The 19,901-nt window shown below is 36.7% G+C and overlaps 1 protein-coding gene across 2 annotated transcripts in view; it reads left to right on the top strand.

The window, feature by feature from the left end:
- evi5l (ecotropic viral integration site 5 like) overlaps positions 1-14,887 on the top strand; it is a 36,420-nt gene extending 21,533 nt beyond the window's left edge. The window contains exons 9-20 of one of the 2 annotated variants that reach the window (XM_030136917.1): positions 684-781; positions 1,066-1,126; positions 1,240-1,293; positions 2,027-2,059; positions 2,504-2,644; positions 5,500-5,616; positions 5,953-6,093; positions 6,188-6,364; positions 7,104-7,250; positions 7,831-7,926; positions 8,148-8,243; positions 12,001-14,887. In XM_030136917.1, the coding sequence (XP_029992777.1) occupies positions 684-781; positions 1,066-1,126; positions 1,240-1,293; positions 2,027-2,059; positions 2,504-2,644; positions 5,500-5,616; positions 5,953-6,093; positions 6,188-6,364; positions 7,104-7,250; positions 7,831-7,926; positions 8,148-8,243; positions 12,001-12,318 (1,479 nt within the window). In that variant the 3' untranslated portion in view covers positions 12,319-14,887. The remainder of the gene's footprint in view (positions 1-683; positions 782-1,065; positions 1,127-1,239; positions 1,294-2,026; positions 2,060-2,503; positions 2,645-5,499; positions 5,617-5,952; positions 6,094-6,187; positions 6,365-7,103; positions 7,251-7,830; positions 7,927-8,147; positions 8,244-12,000) is intronic. The other variant, XM_030136925.1, reaches the window with a different exon arrangement.
- The last annotated feature ends 5,014 nt before the right edge of the window (positions 14,888-19,901 follow it).

The following is a 19,901-nucleotide window of genomic DNA, read 5'->3' as shown; positions in this document are numbered from 1 at the left end:
GGAAACACTGTCATCGTCTACAACATTGATTCACCAGTAAAACCCATGGAGTTGGATCGATGACAGTGGATGGAGACACTTGGTTTATGTTCTGTTATTTAGATCTTTGTTGAAAAAGTCACTTTTTCTTCAGTTTTCTCTATTTCTAAAATGGTAAGCCTCAACTTTAATCTGAGCTTTTATGAACATCTACATGATTAGTGAATTAAGTGTAGGAAAATACCTGATTTTTACTGGAGAAACACAAAATAGAGAGGATAATATTACAATAAATGGGGATAAATCACATAAGGAAGGGTAAATGTAGAGGAAAAATTAATTTGGGAACTGTGTCAAAAGTAGCATTGGGTCTTTATGGGTTAATTGAAATTGACAAATGTCTCATTTTTAGTGGATAGAAAAAGTGATCCATGAGAAGACATCATGAAGGTTTATTATGAAAACATTTAAAATTTATTATTATTTGATTTAATTATTTGTTGTTCTGAATGTTGCAGTTTAGCTTTTCACACTCAAGGTGGTTTATTTTACCTCAGCTACAGACTCACCCTACAGCAGGGTTTTAGCTGTTGCTCATCATCACTTTGAAGGACGTCTGTGTGCTTCCTCATAAAATATGAACGAGATCCTCGGTCCTTGTTGAGGGCTGTAGTCACATGTGTGTCTCCCTCTGGATCCACTAGCATTTCCAGAAGGTGATCCCCCATCAGTTTGACAGCTGCCCAGACAAGCTGATCCTCAGAGCCTACCAGGTCAAATACAACCCCAAGAGGATGAAGAAGTAAGAGCATCCTTTTACTCATTTGATAATTAGTGAGACTTCACATTGATAGGCTTCATGTAATAAATTAGTCTTTATGTTTTTTTAATGCTGAGGTTTTTCATAATTTGCTCACATCCTGTGAAACATCTTTCTTTGTTTGTTTTGTTTTTTTAACCAAAGCTTAATATCACCATATCCTACATTTAAAACAATACAATTAACTGATATGTGTTTTTTCTTCATCTGTTTTTAATGTAAACATCAAAGTAACATTTTATAATGGACTGTTGTTTCCTCTTCAGACTAGAAAAAGAATATACCACAATCAAAAACAAAGAAATGGAGGAGCAAATTGAGATCAAGGTGTGTGTGTGTGTGTACGCATTATTTCTGTGCAACACTTCTTGGTAAGAAAAAAATATATAATGGCCATAATTATGCATTCATTTCACAGTCCTTTTGCTTTTTTCTTTCAGAGGTTACGCACAGAAAACAGGCTGCTTAAGCAAAGGATTGAGACATTAGAGAAGGTAAGAAATGTGCTTTCAGTCTAGCTTATCTACATGCTGATATAGATCACATTTATGCAGCCGTACCAACACAAAACCACCAGATTGCTCATTTTTTGATCTGATTTTAATTACACACTAAAATCTGTAATAAGATAAAGTGGTGTGGTTTTAGTAATAATCTCATGTACTCATTTGTGTTTTTCCTGTCATGTCTTTAATAGATAAATGTGTGTGTGTGGATGGATATTAAGTTATGAGGATATAGATCTGCATTAGATAAATCGTTAAGTATGAATGTTGTTTTGAAGGTTAGTTTTAGATGTGTTGTGGTTAGGGTAAGTCTCCAGGAAATGAATGTGAGTCAGTGCGATGTCCCCTAAACATTTAACAAAAACAAGTATGTGTGTTTATACACGTTGGTACGAATGATAGGTCCTGTTTGCTAGGTTTTTTCCCCATCTACTCGAAATCTTTATTGACAGACGCTGCCTTTTTAGTCTTCCTGTCCTCTCTGAAGCACATTTTTCTGAGCGATCTCTGTGTTTTTCTTCACAAATGTCTCTTCAACATTTGTTCTCCAGTAATTGTTTTCCTCGATCTTCGATCCTGTCTTCTGTGATTTTTTTTTTTTTGTCTTTTCCCTGACTTTCCTCTCGGGTGTCATTGTGGTTTTTCCTCCATTTACCCACTCTTTTCACTTTCTTCATCTCTTCTTTTCATCCTCTTGTTCCTCTCCTTGGTTGCGCTTTAGGAGAGTGCTGCTCTGGCAGACAGACTGATACAGGTAGAGTACTGTAAACCACTTTCCTACTGACCTTGCTTTCCTTCACTATGCTTACTCTGTTTTCTTTTCCTCCTTACTGACCTGCGCTACTTCTGTTCCATCTGAACCAACCGCTAACCAACCAAATGTGCATGAAAGAAAGCTGTTTGATATTTTATCTTTTAAGTCCACAATACCATCCTTTAATCCCTGAGTGCATGTAGTGTTTATACCATGATGGAAATTACAGTGAAGATGTAATTCCCGCATGCTGCATGTAAAAGTTTGTGGTACATTTACTATTATGATGTGACAAGATACCCCGTTGTGAATAAAATATCATCAGAATAATAGAAAATCCACTGTGTAATACTTAGTTTTACTAAAGGATAACCTTGTATTCCTTACATTGTTACTGTAAATAAGCTTTCACAGCCCTGACCTCCTGCTGCTCTTCCTTTTCAGGGTCAGGTGACAAGGGCTCAGGAAGCAGAAGAAAACTATGTGATCAAGAGGGAGCTGGCGGTGGTGAGGCAACAGTGCAACACAGCCAGCGAGAGCCTCGAGAAAGCACAGGATACCATCAGAGAGCTGCAGCAACAGAGGGTAAACAACAACCTATAGTCTGTGCAGAAACAGTCGCACAACAACACTGACAGTGGCTGTGTATGGATGTTCACAAACCTGACTTAATGGACTTTTAATAGAAATACAGTTTATTTGGATCTTTGTTGAGTTCTATATCCTCAGGAATGCTGTTTAATGAGAGGAGTTTGATCTGTTAGTGGCTGTTCAAGAAAAGTTTCAGTGGTAATGTGTGTGTTGGGGGGGGGGTATTAAAATAAAAAGTAATAACATTTTCAGTTAAAAACACAAAATGGAAAATTGTCAATTGAAAGTCAAATACTGCTTTGGTACAAAGGTGTTATCAAAGTCAATTAACTGAAAAGTCTTTATTTTTACTGTTGCCCAAACACATAAGAAGCATTTTAGTGAGGCTGCTGAATATTTCAAGTACTTTAACTACCTTAATTTGATTAAAAGTGTCATATTTTTTTACTAGTTAATTATTCGGGTTGCTTAAAAATTAACAACTCTAATTTAGAAATAAGCATGACAAACTAACTTGTATAGAGTATTTTGTTTAAAGTCTGCAGGCATTGATGTACAAAATGATTGAAATAATAATACAAGTGACTTAAAACTTATGTATTTAAGTACAGTGGTTTCTGACATGCTACTACTAGCTTTTAGCACATTAGTGTTTGTTTTAGAAAAGGTCAGTTGACTGCCTTCAGTCAGATGGTTTGGTTTGAATGAACTAATTGCAACACTGTGTGTGTCCACATTTCAGAGGAAGTTTATAGAGGTTTAAATGTGTGCAACATTAACCACCAGTTTTGCAATGAAAATATATGCAACTGAAATATGAATGTTTATCAGGCCATTTCAGAAGTTGTATGAAAAAGCTTTTTACAACATTAGTTTTATAAAATAATTTGCACACAAATTCTTCCATTAGTCATACATAACAAACGCCAAGTTTAATTCACAGGGAAATGAGTGAGAAAATGGAAGAGAACAGCATGAAAACGTGGGATTGTGTGTGTAATATCATTTTCATAGCAATTTATAGTTTTTTACACAAAATTAAGTCTGCGTCTTTAGTTAATATGATAAATACTACGTTGTAATCTTTGTAAACCCAGTATATTGTAGAACTATAATTAGGTTAGAGACTTTCTGTGACAGTGTATTTCACATTATTTCTCAATTTCTCAGCATTCCTGTAGTAAAGTAGACAGATCATATGAAGAATAATAATCCTGTCTTGAACATCCTGAGAATGACAGTGAAGTACTGTAACCCTGCGGCACTTAAAGGACATTTTACATGTCAGGAAAAACACAGCCCTAGGTAACTATGTTCTGATTTCACAATTGTAATGCTATGAAAATTGGAGACTTTGTTAACTGACCTGAAATCCAGTAAAAATGAAGATTTACTCATGAAGTATAGCTGCAAATGTCAACGCCCTGACACAGATCCAGCCTAGTCGACACTCAGGCTCTTAAATTAAACCCAAGAAGCTGAAATGTCACCTATTTAACCTCACACGCTACGTCCTTTTGCTGCAATAGCAAAACTGAAGTAATGACAACTTTCAACAATGTAAAAACCTGTAAACCACACAAGACAGAAGCTTGTACATTTACCAATATGTGAAGTTATATTAAAATAGTCTTAACAACACCCATACATTTAAAAACTTTAAATGGAAGTTTCATCATATCTTGCCATTGTGATGAGTGATCATATCCTAGACCAGATGACGACACCCAGTCCTACCAGAGTTCACACACCCCCGGTCTCTCACTGTCCTCTTTGATAACAAAGACTGAGATACCAGAAATGACAAACTGAGAATCTTCTACTCACGCTATGTACTTGCCCAATTTCATGCTGTTGTATTTTTGCTCATATGGTTTTTTCCACACTTCCATGTCTATTTTTCTGCTGCTCTTATACACATACTCTGTATATTCTGTAGTTTGACTTTGATGTGGTGACCATGTATGTAATGTACAGTAGCTTTCAATTTCCTGAACTGTGAATCAGTGGAGCTGTCGTGCACTTAAAAGCTTTACTTGTTTGGTTGATCAGATTTTTTTTATTTGGTTGTTGAATTGGAACAACCACAGAATACATCAGTGTCTGAAAGCAGTTCAACTTTTTTACCAAGTGTTAACGCAGGTTGAAAGCATTCACTAGAGTGAACATGTGCCTGAAAGGAGTGATATTTTGCTTTTTTAAATGGAATTGTGCATTTTAAAACATTTCCCTGTCGTCTACATAAACTGTAAATGCTATGCTTGGGTCTGAATTCTTCATTAATTAAACTTCACAGGTCCATCTTCAACCCTATTTCTGAGTAATGACATGCAAATGCAATGCAAATGAGCCACTTCATGCCCCACCCCCACCAGGTTGTTGACCGTGCTGCTCTGTCTTGTTCAACCACTTGTATTTGTTAATAGTTTGGAAAAAGTAAAAGTTTGGACATATTTTCAGTATGGACTGCCGCTGCTGCTGATAAACAATTATGTCATCCTCAAAGAAATGTTTGTCGGAAGTCTTGACCTTATATGTGCAAATGTCATGACATAACTAGTTATAGACATAATAAATTAAGCAAAGACTAAAACGGGTTGTAGAAATCCACTCCATTTTTGTCAAAATGAATATAAAGATAGCTTTGCAAAACCTGGAACATTCAAATTCAAACTTTTTGAACTATTAGGGTCCAAATACACAAATAGATGTACCAAAGACTAATAAAAGTGGGTTTAGCAAAATATGACCCCTTGAAATAATCTATTTTGATGTCTGTTACAAAAATTGCAAATAGAACATGCAGTAGCTGTGTGGTACTTGTGTAACAAGTGTGATGTGTCTTTCAGTACACAGAGCAGTTTGTGAACAGTTTGCAAACTGAGCTGGAACAATCCAGACTGCACGAGGCTGAACTGTTGGGGGCACTGAAGGAAATGCAAGACAAGGTGCTTGACCTGGAAAAGGTGAGCTATAAGTCTAAAGCTAAAAGTTTATTGTGTGAAAGGAAACAGAGCAACAATGAGCAGAGACAGGATGTATGTGCAGTTATGAACACAGCATATATACATACACATCACTGATTTAAAGAAACTTTCAGGCTGAGTTTTCTATTTTGTGCATACTAATTCTTGAGTATGAATGTCTTGAATATAGTTTCAAAATATAATGTTATTTTATGTTTTATAGGAAATAAATGCAGAAATCCATTTTAAAAACGTGAGAAAAATACAAAAGTCTGTTATTGTTTATGCCTCTTTAATATCACATGAACTGAAAACATGAATTATTTGTCTATCCAGAGGAGCAGTTGCCTGCCTGATGAGAACAACATGGTGGCTCTGCAGGAAGAAGTGAAACAGATGAAGCTTCGGGAGCTGGAGACGCTGCGTTCATTCAGAGAGATGCAGGATGCTGTGACTGATCTTAACCAGCGCTGGCAGGTATCACAGAAAAACCATCACCTATGTGCATGCTGGCATTTCCAGACTGTGAAGCAGCTGCAGTGTTCAAGCTGTTCACTATGTTTTTCTGCAGCATCATATGTCTCGCGGCAGCAGCACGGGCAGTGGAGGCGGCCACTGGAAGGAATCGCCAAAGAAGAATGCCATGAATGAGCTTCAGGACAAACTGATGACGGTCAGACTGAGGGAGGCTCAGGCTCAGGCTGAGCTCAGAGAGGTCAAACTTAAAGCCCTGCAGCTGGAGAGCCAGGTCAGACATACTGTACTACAACTACACACTGGTATACAAACACACAAGTCATTTTTCACATAGTTTACATGGATACATGGTGCAAATACAGATTTCCATGTGAATCAGGAGGATGAATAAAATTAATCTCAAATACGTTAGTGTGTTTCAGCACTTTATGTCACATTCCGGATGACTGGACAAAACAAAGCAACTTGAACATGTCATGTTGAGCTCTTAGAGTTCACCTCATGTTAAGTTCAAGTCTAGTATAGCGTAATGTCACAATGCATGTCTCAAAAGCCTATAGATGATACAAAAAACAACATTAGTATTAAAATTATCATGTATAAAAATAAAATGGAGATAAATTACATGCAAAATGTTGAAAAATATAATGTGGATATCATAGCTTGCGGTGTTTGGCACAGATTAAATGTGGCTGATGATGCAAAAAGACAATTTATGAGTTAAGTAAGTTTGCTCTTTGAAATTGGAAAGGAAGATGAATCCAGAGAAAAGAGGCTCAACACTTTGCGTTTAGTTGACTGAATGATGCATTGGACCCCATGACTTTCTACTGTTAATACTACACTTGTTTTAGGTCATTATATAATGGGTACATTCACCAACTTGTTATCTCATCACTACAATCAAATGGCAAACAGCAAATGTAGGGCTACATAAATAGAGTGCAGCTTTTGCCTAAACAATAAAAAGAGTAATTACAACTGTACATCTCTTACTTTTTCTGTTCTAGAACCAGATTCACAGTAAACTGATTGGTCGTCATGAGCAGGAGCGCTCTGCCCTCCAGGACCGGCTCCAGATGTTGTCAAATCAGAACAAAGCTCTCCAGACCCAACTCAATGAGATGAAAAGGAAGCAGGCTGAGTCCGACTGCAAGGTCTGGTTTGAGAGGAGCATTGATGAGGGCTGAGAATGAGGAGAGGTCTTCAAAGAGGTCCAGAAATTAGGAGAGTTTAGTAAATGGTTATGGGTCAAAACACAGTAATGTCCTGTCAGACAGCGAACTTTAATTGATTGCCATACCAACACTTATTTGAATATAAAGTAGGTCCTTGTTTTGGATAACCCCTTATGGTCCAACTAAAGCAAAAAATGAAATTAAAAGTAAAAATGTGGGTCATTTAGCAACACTAATCTGTCAAATTGTCTCTAAAATGTCCGGTCAGAGAGATTTCGAATACCATGTTTTGACCCTTATGTAAAAAGGGTGTCAGGATTGAGCACTGATAATCTTACATGTGGATATATACATGTGGACAGGAGTTGGACACAAATAATTGAGTAGGAGGCAGGAATCCATATGTAGGAAATACGGAAAGACAGAGAAGGATGTAGTTGGAGGACATGAGATCATCTGTAATGTCATCACTGTCCACCGGATTGTTACAATACATAGCATGAAATTATTGAGCAGAAAATGTCATCTCTCACTTTCTCTTCTCCTTATATTTACTTAGAGTAAAGAGGAGGTGATGGCAGTGAGACTGAGAGAAGCAGACAGTATGGCTGCCATGGCTGAACTCCGACAGAAGATAGCTGAACTGGAGATACAGGTGTGTGTGTTGACACGTGTGTGTGTGTGTTGACACGTGTGTGTGTGTGTGTGTGTTGACACGTGTGAGGGTGTTGACGCGTGTGTGTGTGTGTGTGTTGACGTGTGTGTGTGTGCTGACACTGTTGATAGCACTTTTAGCAAACCTGATGTGTGAGATTTAACTTGTGAGAAACCGTAGACTTACAAACCTGTGATATTGTGATGTTTTTTCCTACCCAGAAAGAAGAAGGACTGATCCAGGGCCAGCTGAACCACTCAGACTCCAGACAGTACATCACCCAGCTCCGGGACCAGATCGCTGAGCTCAAGAATGAGGTTTGGCATGAACACAAACATATAAACTACATCAGGGGTGTCCAATCCTGGTCCTTGAGGGCCGGTATCCTGCATGTTTTAGATGTTTCCCTCTTTCAGCACACCTGACGGTCATTATCAGGTTTCTGCAGAGCTTGATGATAGGCTTATCATGTGAATCAGGTGTGTTGGAAAAGGGATACATCTAAAACATGCAGGATACCGGCCCTCAAGGACCAGGATTGGACACCCCTGGACTACATGGTCTCCTTTGGTTCAGCATGTGTTAACCAAAATAAAGAGTAAAAGAAGCAACAAGACAAAAGATTTCACTAAGAACAATTAATCAGTCTGTTTTAGTACCTTTATAAAGTCAAAATATATCATGGCACTGTGTCTTTGTTCTCTTAAATACCAACATCACCAACTTTTACCATCTATGGTCATCATTGTGGATTAACTGATTGATAGACAAAACTGATCAGCAGGTACTCTCACAAATACATTTCTCTGTTTGTCTTTAAGTCAGGGGTGTTTTAACTAATTTTAGTTCAGGGGCCAGAATCGGCTAAATGTGATCTAAAGTGAGCTGAACTAGTGAAATAATAACATAATATATAAATAATGTCAACTCCAAACTTTTCTCAATGTTTTAGAGCGAAAAAAGTAAATTTACATTATGAACAGGTTTACATCTACAAACTATCCTTTCTAAAGATGTGAATAATATGAACAAACTGGAAAAAATTATTGTAATTTTAACAATATTATGCCTCAGTTTATCAATTCCACATGTACATTATAACTTACAGATCACAGTGGATCTACAAATACACAAAACATTTAGTAACAGACAGAATATAGTTAAAATTGTACTTAACTTCTCTTAAGACATTTCAGGTTATTCACATTTTTTTGGCAAAATTATACTTTGTTTTAGTGTAAATACATGAAAATACTTACATTTACAAAGAGAAACATTTGGAGTTGTCATTATTTATATGTTATTATGATAGTATTTTACTGGTCCTGCCCACTGGAGATTGAATTGGTCTGAATGTGGAACCTGAACTAAAAGGATTGTTAATATCTTCAGTGTAATTTTTGCATTTCACAAATTCATCCCAAGGGCCAGACTGGACCATTTGGTGGGCCGAATTTGGCCCTCGGGCTGCATGTTCGACTCCTGTGCTTTAAGTGTTACATTATTTTCTTAACCAAACACCGATTCAGAAGCATCCAACATTATTATCGCTGTCTTGGGGTTTTTTTTGTTTGTTTTTTTGTTTTTTGTTTTTTTTTTACAGTACTTTCTTTTTCACGTATTGCATGCAGCAGTGTGTGCATACTGTCTACATACTACATGCATATATTTACCCTGCAACTGTGTTAACCACTGCTGACGAATCTATTCATCTGAACACAGCCTCAAAACACACCACTTCCACTCAGACACAGTCACAGTTATCTGTCACAGTTATCTGTATGTCTTTCTTATAATGAGACCATAGTTCTTGCCAAGATTCACATCATTTGGTTCTCAGTTCTTAGTGGTGAGTGGGTTTCAGAAGAACAGTTGCGTGACACTGTGGCCCCTGTCATGTAGCTTCTGTGCAAAGCTGCTCACTTTCATTGAGTAAAAACATGCCAATTTTCGTGTTTTTTACTTCACTTTGTACTCAAAAAATGCAGACTTGTCAGATGGATGCAAAGTTTTCCACGCATTTCAGACTCTGCATTACCTCTGGGTTTGTTCATTCAGAAAGTGTCAGTGCGTGACTGCAATGTTCAGACCTTAAAGTGAGGGGGTGAGATGAGACTGCCCTGCCCTTTACCGCTTCTCTCTACCTCACACACATTCTTCATCAAAGCACTACATTTATAAATGAGAATGAAACTTGCGTGAGTACAGATGTTGAAGCGGGAACCATCTAGAAAAATCTCAGTGTAGTCAGCTTCAACATCACCATATGATTGAGTCATATTGATGGTGCTTACACAAAATGAAAGTCCCACATGATGCAGGAGAGAGATGTATGTGTACATAGAGTAGTGATTTGTACATATGAATTATACACTGGAACACTGACATTTCTCCTTTTTAACCATATGCTTACTTAAAATTAATTAGGTCTTATAATGAAAAGAAAAACAGAATTCTCCAGAATAACTCCCAAAAACCTGTGTTACAATCTTTATTTTGCTGCAGCTTGAGGAGAGTGACAGTCAAAACATTTCCATTGGTTAACCACTGGTTTCCCCTCCCCCTCTTCTGCAGTTTGCCTGAATATGTGATGGGGGGAAACAAAAACCTCTGAGATTTGTCATGAGTCACTGTGGTACATGCCAGGTTAACACAGAAACAGCATGCATGTCTAGATAATCAGGCTGTGGTAGCAGAGCTCTGTTAGGCAACAGCAACAACTGTGAGCTGAAAAGTGGACACCAGCAAAGTCATAATACATACACATCCCCTTTTTTTTGGTCGTTGTCTCAAACAGGCAGCAAATAAACCTGTGATATCAGCTGCTCTGATTTCGCTGTAACAACCCAATTCTCCTTTTTGTGTTAATTAAAACCCAGATACAGATCAGTGGTTTTCACTTAATTTCACCCAACAACACCAAAAGAAAATCCCCTCACCTGACATTTAACACTTCAGCAATCACTTTGCCCATACTCAACACCCTACAAAACATACAGCTGAATTTGTCTATAAACAGTATGCTCAGAGGGCATGTTGAGAAAAGGTTCTTATCAAAGTTCATCTGATGAAATGGATATCTACTGCACCAACACACGAATGAGCACATGAAGCCATGTCAGAGTCAAACATAGGAAATGTTTTGTAAGTTTACATTATAATGACTTATTTCTATCTCTACTCCTGTAAGATAAGAAATACATGAGGAAAACATGTTAAAAAAAAAAAAAAAAAAACTTAAAGGGGTCATATTTTGCTAAACCCACTTTTATGAGTCTTTGGTTCATTTATTTGTGTATTTGGACCCTAATAGTTCATAAAGTTTGAATTTGAACCCTCCAGGTGCTGCAAAACTATCTTTATATTCATTTTAGCAAAAATCAAGTGGATTTCTACAACCTGTTTTAATTACCTCCACCAGGAAGTATTGTGATTGCTTTGCTTTGTGTGTTTGCATTCATGCATGCGTGTTTGTTTGTTTGTGTGTTTGTTTGTTAGCAAGATAACTCAAAAAGTTATGGACGGATTTTCATGAAATTTTCAGGAAATGTTGATGTTGATGATGTTGATGTTGTTGATGTTTTCATGAAATTTTCAGGAAATGTTGATGTTGCACAAGGAAGAAATTATTAAATTTTGGTGGCGATGGGGGGTGGGGGGTGGGGGACCGATCAATGACATACAGGTACTCCACTTTACAGCTCACTAATAGTGTACTGATGGTTTGACTGTAAAGAAATACCATAAATTATGTAAGGAATTACCAGGCAATAGGGTGGTATTGAAAGTAGGTACATCAGGGTCATATATGACTGAAATGACGATATAGTAACATACCAATAACAGTGTAGTATTTTGATTAAAATAACAACGATAATACATAGTTTTATCAGTGTAATACTGTCAGAGTCAGAAGAAATTAGCCAGATACATCCATTTGTTATTTGAGTAATTGTGTTGTATTGTTTTTATTATTACCATATTTTTATGACACTGATGTAAAATGCTTCACTGTAATAAAAACAAACCTACCTTTAGGATGTTCTGAAGTGAAACCGTCTTGTCTACGTTTAGGTCAGGCAGTTGCGAGGGCAGAAGGCGGCCCCCAGCTCCAGGGTCAGCAGCGGCAGTGGGAGTAACAACTACCAGGACCTGTGCCTGACCAGCCCCGCCTCCGCCGAGGGCGACTACCTGAGCTCAGACGACGACCTCCTCCCGAGCCCGCTGCCTGCCAACGCCCTTTACCCCGGTTTGGCCAACCCGTGTCACCCATCCACACGTCTGGACAGTGAAGGCAGCACCGACAGCGAGACGGAGGAGCGAGTGCGGACACATCCAGACCCACAGCAGCTGTACGGCAGCATGGTGTGTGCCGAGGCGCTGGATAACTGAGTCTGGATAAGGAAATGGTGCGATAGATCCATGAGACTTCTTAGACCTAAAGAGATGCTGGAACTCTCCAAGACCAGACTCCCACTACTGTAAACTGGAACTTGATTATCCAATTGTCCTTTTCCAGTGTTTACCTTTTACTTGATGCAGACATAGTGGCAGTGACTGGACCTCCTCTGATCATCACTACATGTTGTCTTTGCTCCGGTTTCTGTCTCCACCATTGTGATCCCATCCTCGCAATGTCCGATCCTGTGCAACCTGAGATTACCATGAAGCCTCTGCCCTCGTGTGTAACTGCAGCAGAATCAAAGAGCATTTCCGCACTGATACATATCCATCTCAGCTCCCAAACAAACTAAAATGGACCGAAACTCGACCAGCAATAGCACTGCTGCTCGCCGCTTATAATCACCCACTGGACCTGAATCTGTGACTGTGATGAGGAGTCAAATATGGGTAGACAGGTAGATCATGACTCTCTCTCTCTTCCTGTAAACTGAGAAATAGTCCCACTGTATGCACTGTCTACCCTTCAATAACACACTCCTTCCACATCTTGGCCACATCTTTCTCCCTCTTCTCCCTTTTTATGCCTCTCATTAGGACTACACATCCATCCTCACTGCCTTCAGAAAAAAACTCCAACCATCCATTCACATGTAGGCCAAGAGATTTAAAAAATATATTAAAAAAAAAAAGTATGAGAAGGAGAGGCGGGTGTAGGAATATGTACACATCAGTATCATAGGGATGTCACAAGACGGCATTTACAGTATAAATGAATCATGAACACTTTACTATATTAAATATGTGTGTTGTTTTTGTCTGTGGCTTGCAAATGACAAAAAGCCAAGCGAGTTAATACCAACCATATTCGCCCATAAAAAGAAGGACAGAAGAAACTCAATGTTGCCAAATCTTTGTTTTTGTTGTTTTAATTATTTATACGTTGTAATTTATTTTGATATTTTTTTATGTTTTATATATCTATATGAAAATATAGAAGTGCAGAGATACCAACAGAGGCCAAACGTTCTATATTTGTTCATTTTCCACCGTCTTTTGTGCCAACTCGAGCCCTGAGGCTGTCGTACAGGTTTACTGTGACGGAGTGTTTCAGAGACAGAAAATGTGCTGCTATGATTTTACATTTATGTCTTTCATTTTGATCCCTTTTTTTATTACTTTTGTGAATCTGTTGAAGGCAAATATTCAACCTCTTGTTTACTTTGCAGAAGGTAAAGTGTGCCGACACATCAAATCTAAAAAGTGAGGACTATAAAGTAATGGGAGCAATGTGTAAATTAAGGGAATAGTTGAACATTTTTCAGAAATATTAAGCTAAATGAGAACATCAGAAACATTCTTCTGTCTTTATACTTTAAGCATGTGTGAAAGCTTAGTTTAACCCCATAAACCATGTGTCTTACAACATGTATGGTGTTCATTTAAAAGCAAATCTCTGGATGAAAAGAACACATTTCCAAAAATGTAAAACTATTCCTTTAGTGTCATATAAGTGAGTTTATCCAGGTTAAAGGTGTTGATCTTTAATCACCAGTTCATATCATCATCTGATGGTTACAAACGCAGCATGTGGGTGACTGGAAGTGAAGGGAGTCGTTCATATTGTAAGGATGCTTTTATCAGGACTGGAGAGTGTTGGAGGAAATTATTTTACATATCAAACAGTATATTCTCTTGAGGAAAAAAAAATAGCATATGGTGTATTGAGAAATATGAACTATACAGTGAGACGGACAAAAGTATGTAGATGAAGTATAAAGCTGTATCACTGTCAGTGGGGTCTTACTGAATATGGGTGTAGATGATCTAACAGGGTGTCATATGTACAGAGCAGTGAGCGCTGCTTTTTGCACTACAGAGGAAGAGAAATGTGCTGCTCATGATATGAAGTAGAAAGAGATGGTGTGAAGTAACAGCTACGTGGTCGGATCAGTTTGTGAACTTCGACATGAGCACGTACTTTTCTCAAAGGTTATATGTTCAGGTTCTGTATTACACTGAAGTTTTGTTTTCGTTAAGAAGAATTGAACCATCTGAATCTGGCTGCAACTCAGAAGAAGTATTTAAAGTAAAAGCAAAACAAAAAAAAAAAGGTCTCTAAGAAATAAGGGAATTCCTCCTCTGGTAATTACCATCAATGAGCTAAAGAGGATGTGAGTTTGCCCACCATACTGTTGCAATTAACAGCTTTTTAGTGGTCACTGGTGAGTGTAACAACTGAAATCTGTACACAGAAATCACAGTTGGATATTGTCACACCAAACAAGTGTTTTGCAAGTGGCAGTGTGGAATGCTGTGTGATATTTAGACCCTTAGATCCACTCACTTTGGGTCTTTCCTTGTTAATATTTTGACTGTTATTCTCATTAGATACTGTCCATTCCTGATTTTCTTTCAGCATTAAGTATTCGCAGCATTTGCCATAACCACAAAGTGGTTTTTAGTCTTCATTACTGGCAGTTTCCATGACACATCTTAATTATTAAAACATTTTGAAGAGACCTAATCTTTTAGAGGAATGACCAAATCTGCCAGTAGTAAAATTGAGTTTCTGTTTCCAAACTAAGCCCTAGACTTCAGACAGATCAGCGCTTGGTGTCCTTTAACACATCTGTACACTGCTGTTCAGTTATGGTGCTCTCGCCGCCGTCTAAATACAACTACTGTGACTAAAGGTTTTTTTTATATGTCTGTAAATTCCTTTTGAATATGGTACTAGCTCTCATTCTTGACATTAATTTATGATTGCCGTCTTTCCTCCTGTTAACAGCATTACACCAGATGATGATGATGATTAAACATCTTAATGTGCCATAAAGTAGATTTATACACTATACTAAATTACTACTGTTTAATGAGGGTTACTTTGACAGATCAGCCACTACATCCCTGTGATAAACAGGTGAATTAAAAGTACATTTGTGTGGATAATAACATGGTAATGCTGTGTGGGTCTGACTACAAAAGGGGAACCACCATCTAAAGTAGGATTTAAGAGAAAACAGTGCAAAACATTGAGAGTTCTCCCTGACAGACAGACAGACAGACAGACGGTGTACACCCTGGTTAGTCCAGTGTAGGATTTCTCTCATTTATGTGCTGTTTTATGTCGGTTGTTCGATAATCCACAGCATCATATCCAGAAACTTTGTCCACCCTCTCTCTTGATATTCAACTGATGTTGTTGTCAAATACAGTATATTAAATGACAGTAAAGATTATATTAATTCCAGTATGATGGGGGAAAATGCATTTCAGTGTTCTGTATCCTATGAATGATACAAAATAAACTTTGCATTGCACCTTTGCAAAAGCCTGACTATTGTTGTCTATGACTGTCATAATATTCCCTCAAAGCTTTACAGGTCAATTTATGAAGTATGGGTTTAAAGGATGATGAACATCTGGGGGAAATAAAGGATGATGTGCTTCTTTACAGGCACATTAAAGAAAAATTACCAGTGGATAAGACTTTACTGGTTTGGATCTGAATGTCTATATCTAGTACTATCACAGTATAGAAATAACCTGTCAGACTCCAGTGGTTTTGTGACAACTGCTTTCAGTCAGAGTACTGTTTTAATCTGGGGGAAATTGTTGAAATGGCAGATGCACAGTTCAGCGTCATCGCTGAACAAAAATTAAGTTTCATGTCTTATCAGTATATGTTGCATGAAAGTAAAAAGAGTATGTACACAGGGATTAGAGGAGAAAGGCCACAATTAGTCAATAATGGTAGAAAAATAGCTCTGTTACATGATACATGAGTACGGTTTAATACTCATACAGTAACAAATAAATTCTACTAAAAACTAAAAAATCGTATTCATTTCTAATGGGGAAAACAAGCGGTGCCAGGCACAACAAACCCCACCCCTCGCTAATATTGTAGCTTATTTTGGCATTGATCCACCTAATGCTGATGTCAGAATATCAGTTGCCTCTATATATGTGCCAAGTTTGAAGTAAATTGAAACAAAATTGATGTTTTTATAGACATTTTAAATTTCACCCATTTTAAGTAAATGGGAGAAGAAAAAAGATTTTAAAAATTCATGAAAAATTTAAACGTTGACCTACTTTTCCCAAATTGTAATCACATCTCCTCTGGGTCACTGGCAATCCATAAACCCAGTTTGGTATGAATTGAAGTAATAATTTTGCTGTTAGAGTGTTAACACACAAACAAACCGAACCAAAAACTATACCCTTTGCCTCCCCTTTGGGGGGCGGGGCAATAATATGAAAATGAAGCCCACACCTTTTTTGGAGTCACATTTCTTTGTCTTTAACAGCAGAATGGCCAAAACTTAAAACCTTTCACCTTTCAGATTCGAGGCTTCAGTTCGCTTCATTTTTAACCTTATATTTAGTGTCGTATTTACAAAATCACAGTTTGAGGTTTATGTTTTTTTCCTTCTTTCACATGGAACATTCAGCCCTACAGTGGAAGGGCATCATCAGAGTGAAGAGAAGCTGCTGGAAATACTTAGAACTGCTGTTATTCTGAGTCATTTAGCAACTAGTTCACCGTTTTTACCACAAATCTTACACACTGTGACTCCCAACACCCGTGACTCACAGAATTTAAGCTACAATCCTCAAAGTGACAAGTACAGCCTCACTAACCCCAGTAGTCGTCAGATATTTGTGTTGAAATCCCAAAAAATTCACTGCTTTACGTCATGACCTTTCCCATAATTTCCTTTAAACCTAAATAAAAGGCATATCAACACATTTGGAGGAATCTTTTCTCCCTCACTGTGAAAATGTTTTATGTAAAAGCTCTTCCTTGAAAAGCAGTCTAGAAATCTAAACCATTATTATTATTATTATTATTATTATTATTATTATTATTAGTATTATTAGTATTATTATTATTATTATTATTATTATAAAGACCCAGTGCTACTTTTGTGGCAGTTCCCAAATTAATTTTTCTCTCTTTTTAAACTTTCCTAAGTGATTTATCACCATTTATTAGGATATTATCCTCTGCATTATGCATTTTTCTAGTAAAAACTGGGTATTTTTGTACATTTAATTCACTGCAGATGTTCATAAAAGCTCAGATTACAGTTAAGGGTTATTATATCTAAAGAAAAGTGAGTTTTGTCATAAAATGTATCAATAACTAAGCATAAAACAAGCATCTACATCCACTGTTATGTGTCAGACACCATAGGTTTTACTGGTGAATCGATGTTGTAGAACACAGGTGTCAAACATGCGGCCCGGGGGCCAAACCCAGCCCACCAAAGGGTTTAGTCCGGCCCTTTGGGTGAAACTGTGAAATGCAAAAGTTACACTAAGATATTAACAATCATTTTAGTTCAGTTTTCACATTCAGACCAGTATTATCTAAAGTGGGTCGGATCAGTAAAATACTATGGTAATAACCTATAAATACTCACAACTCCAAATTTTTCTCTTTGTAAATGTGAAAATTTTCATGTATTTACACTAAGACAAAGTATAATTTCCCAAAAACTGTGAATAACCTGAGCAAATATGAACCGCCTGAAATATCTTAAGAGAAGTAAGTGCAATTTTAACAAAATTTTGTCTGTAAATAATAAACTGAAGTATAATATTGTTAAAATTGCACTTATTTATTCAGTTTGTTCATGTTATTCACATGGTTTTGACGGATAGTTTGTAGATGTAAACATTTTTATAATGTAATCTTACTTTTTTCACACTAAAACATAGAGGAAAGTTTGGAGTTGACATTATTTATATATTATTATGTTATTATTTCACTGGTCCGGCCCACTTCAGCTCAAATTAAGCTAAATGTGGCCACTGAACTATAACAAGTTTGACACCCCTGTTGTAGAAGATGACGGTGTTTCCACGTTCACTACAGAGCCTCTGAACGTCCAAATGGGTCATATCTGATGACCATGAATAGATGATGAACTGTATTTTACACCAATTATTTACATGTATTGATAGGATTATCGGATCAACAGGTATTAAACAGTTCATATCAGTAGATGGTTTTGGTTGCCGGTGGCTGTTTGGGTCTTTTTGGGTTATAAAAGTTAATAAAGATATATTAAATCACATTGTCACAATCGTTTCATGAGCTTTTATTCTAACTTTATTGGCAACGGTGTTCTCGAAGCAGCAAGACTGAAAACAAAGACATAAAAAAAAAAAAATGGTGCATAGATGTGGCTTATTGATATTCATATCCTCCTGAGTCCCAGAAAAGTAAACACTGCAAATTATTTGGCTCTTACCAAGATTAAAAAAAGAAAGCCTAGATTTGGAAGTGTAAAATATTTATCTTGTTTGAAGAGTTATTTTCTTATTTTAAGTGTTCATACATCTATATCTGTATATTTCACTTGTTTTGAGTGCCTTTTTCCTCAGACGTTTGTGTACTGTACTTCAGTGTGTACTGTGTATAGGTTAGGTTAGGTTGTAAATGTACCAGTATTTTATGTAGGTATTTTAAAGTTAAATTTCAGACGTATATTTTACTTTTTTTTTTTTTAAATTAGCCTTAAATTTTAGTTGATTTTAACCCTTTCATGCATGAATAGTGAGAACCTTAGTCAAGATTGTTTTCTTCTGTGTTTTATTCCTCCTTAGGCATGAAAAAAACAATACAATGGAGTTTTTTTTTTTCCTATGGAGTTACAAAAATATCCATGCATTTAATTTTTGAAGTAAAGAAACGTGTTTAAAACCCAATATCAGAAAGTGATATGAAAACAATGAAATAAAAACATTTTTAATGCTGCTAATCTGATGTCTTCTCACATTTTATTATATTCTAATGCTAGTAATTACTAAAATTAAATTATTAGTATTACAATTGATTTACACTCAGACATGTTAGTGCAGATCAGGTTTATCAAGAACTACAAAGTTACAGTAATGGTATGATTGTCAGTGTATGGGATGGTGTGTAAGTGTCCACTGTGTTGGCTGATATGGAACTAAAACAACAAAACCCATGAATATACAAGAGAACAGCTGGAGAAGAACTGTCCACTGGAGTGACTTTTGCATGAAAGGGTTAATGTATTCATTTATTTATTAGTTGTTTATTCTATTGATATGGCTAATACGGGTCCTCAGTAACCAGTTTTGTTCTTTCTTTGTGATGGAATGATAAATAAACTCCTTTGAATCCTTTGAGATTTAATGTTTTTATCTTGTTTTTGGACATCCTTTTTTTGCAGTGAACATTTTGGCTTTTTTACATAAACAGTATAATGCAACCATTTTTATTTGTTTATTATTTATTTATTTCGAACACGCAAAGAACAAAATAAAAACAAAATGAAGCAAATTAAGACAAGAGCAAAATAACATTTCAATGGACAGACTCTATCTTCAAGCACATACAAGTCTGTATTTTTCAGATCCTTTTTTTTTTTTTTTTTTTTTATGGAATGTCATTTGCAGTGGACAATTTTTTTAAGTAAAGCTATGAAACTGCATTGCTGGATCTTAAAATAACGTAAAAGCTGTTTCTTACTGAGGTTATACAGGGAGTATCCACTTGGGTACATCTGGTTAGTTAATGAATATGT

Source organism: Sphaeramia orbicularis, chromosome 1 (assembly GCF_902148855.1).
Source record: "Sphaeramia orbicularis chromosome 1, fSphaOr1.1, whole genome shotgun sequence".
Taxonomy (NCBI): Eukaryota; Metazoa; Chordata; class Actinopteri; order Kurtiformes; family Apogonidae; genus Sphaeramia; species Sphaeramia orbicularis.
Note: the sequence above shows the minus strand (reverse complement) of the source record. Positions and strands in the feature narration are given on the sequence as shown.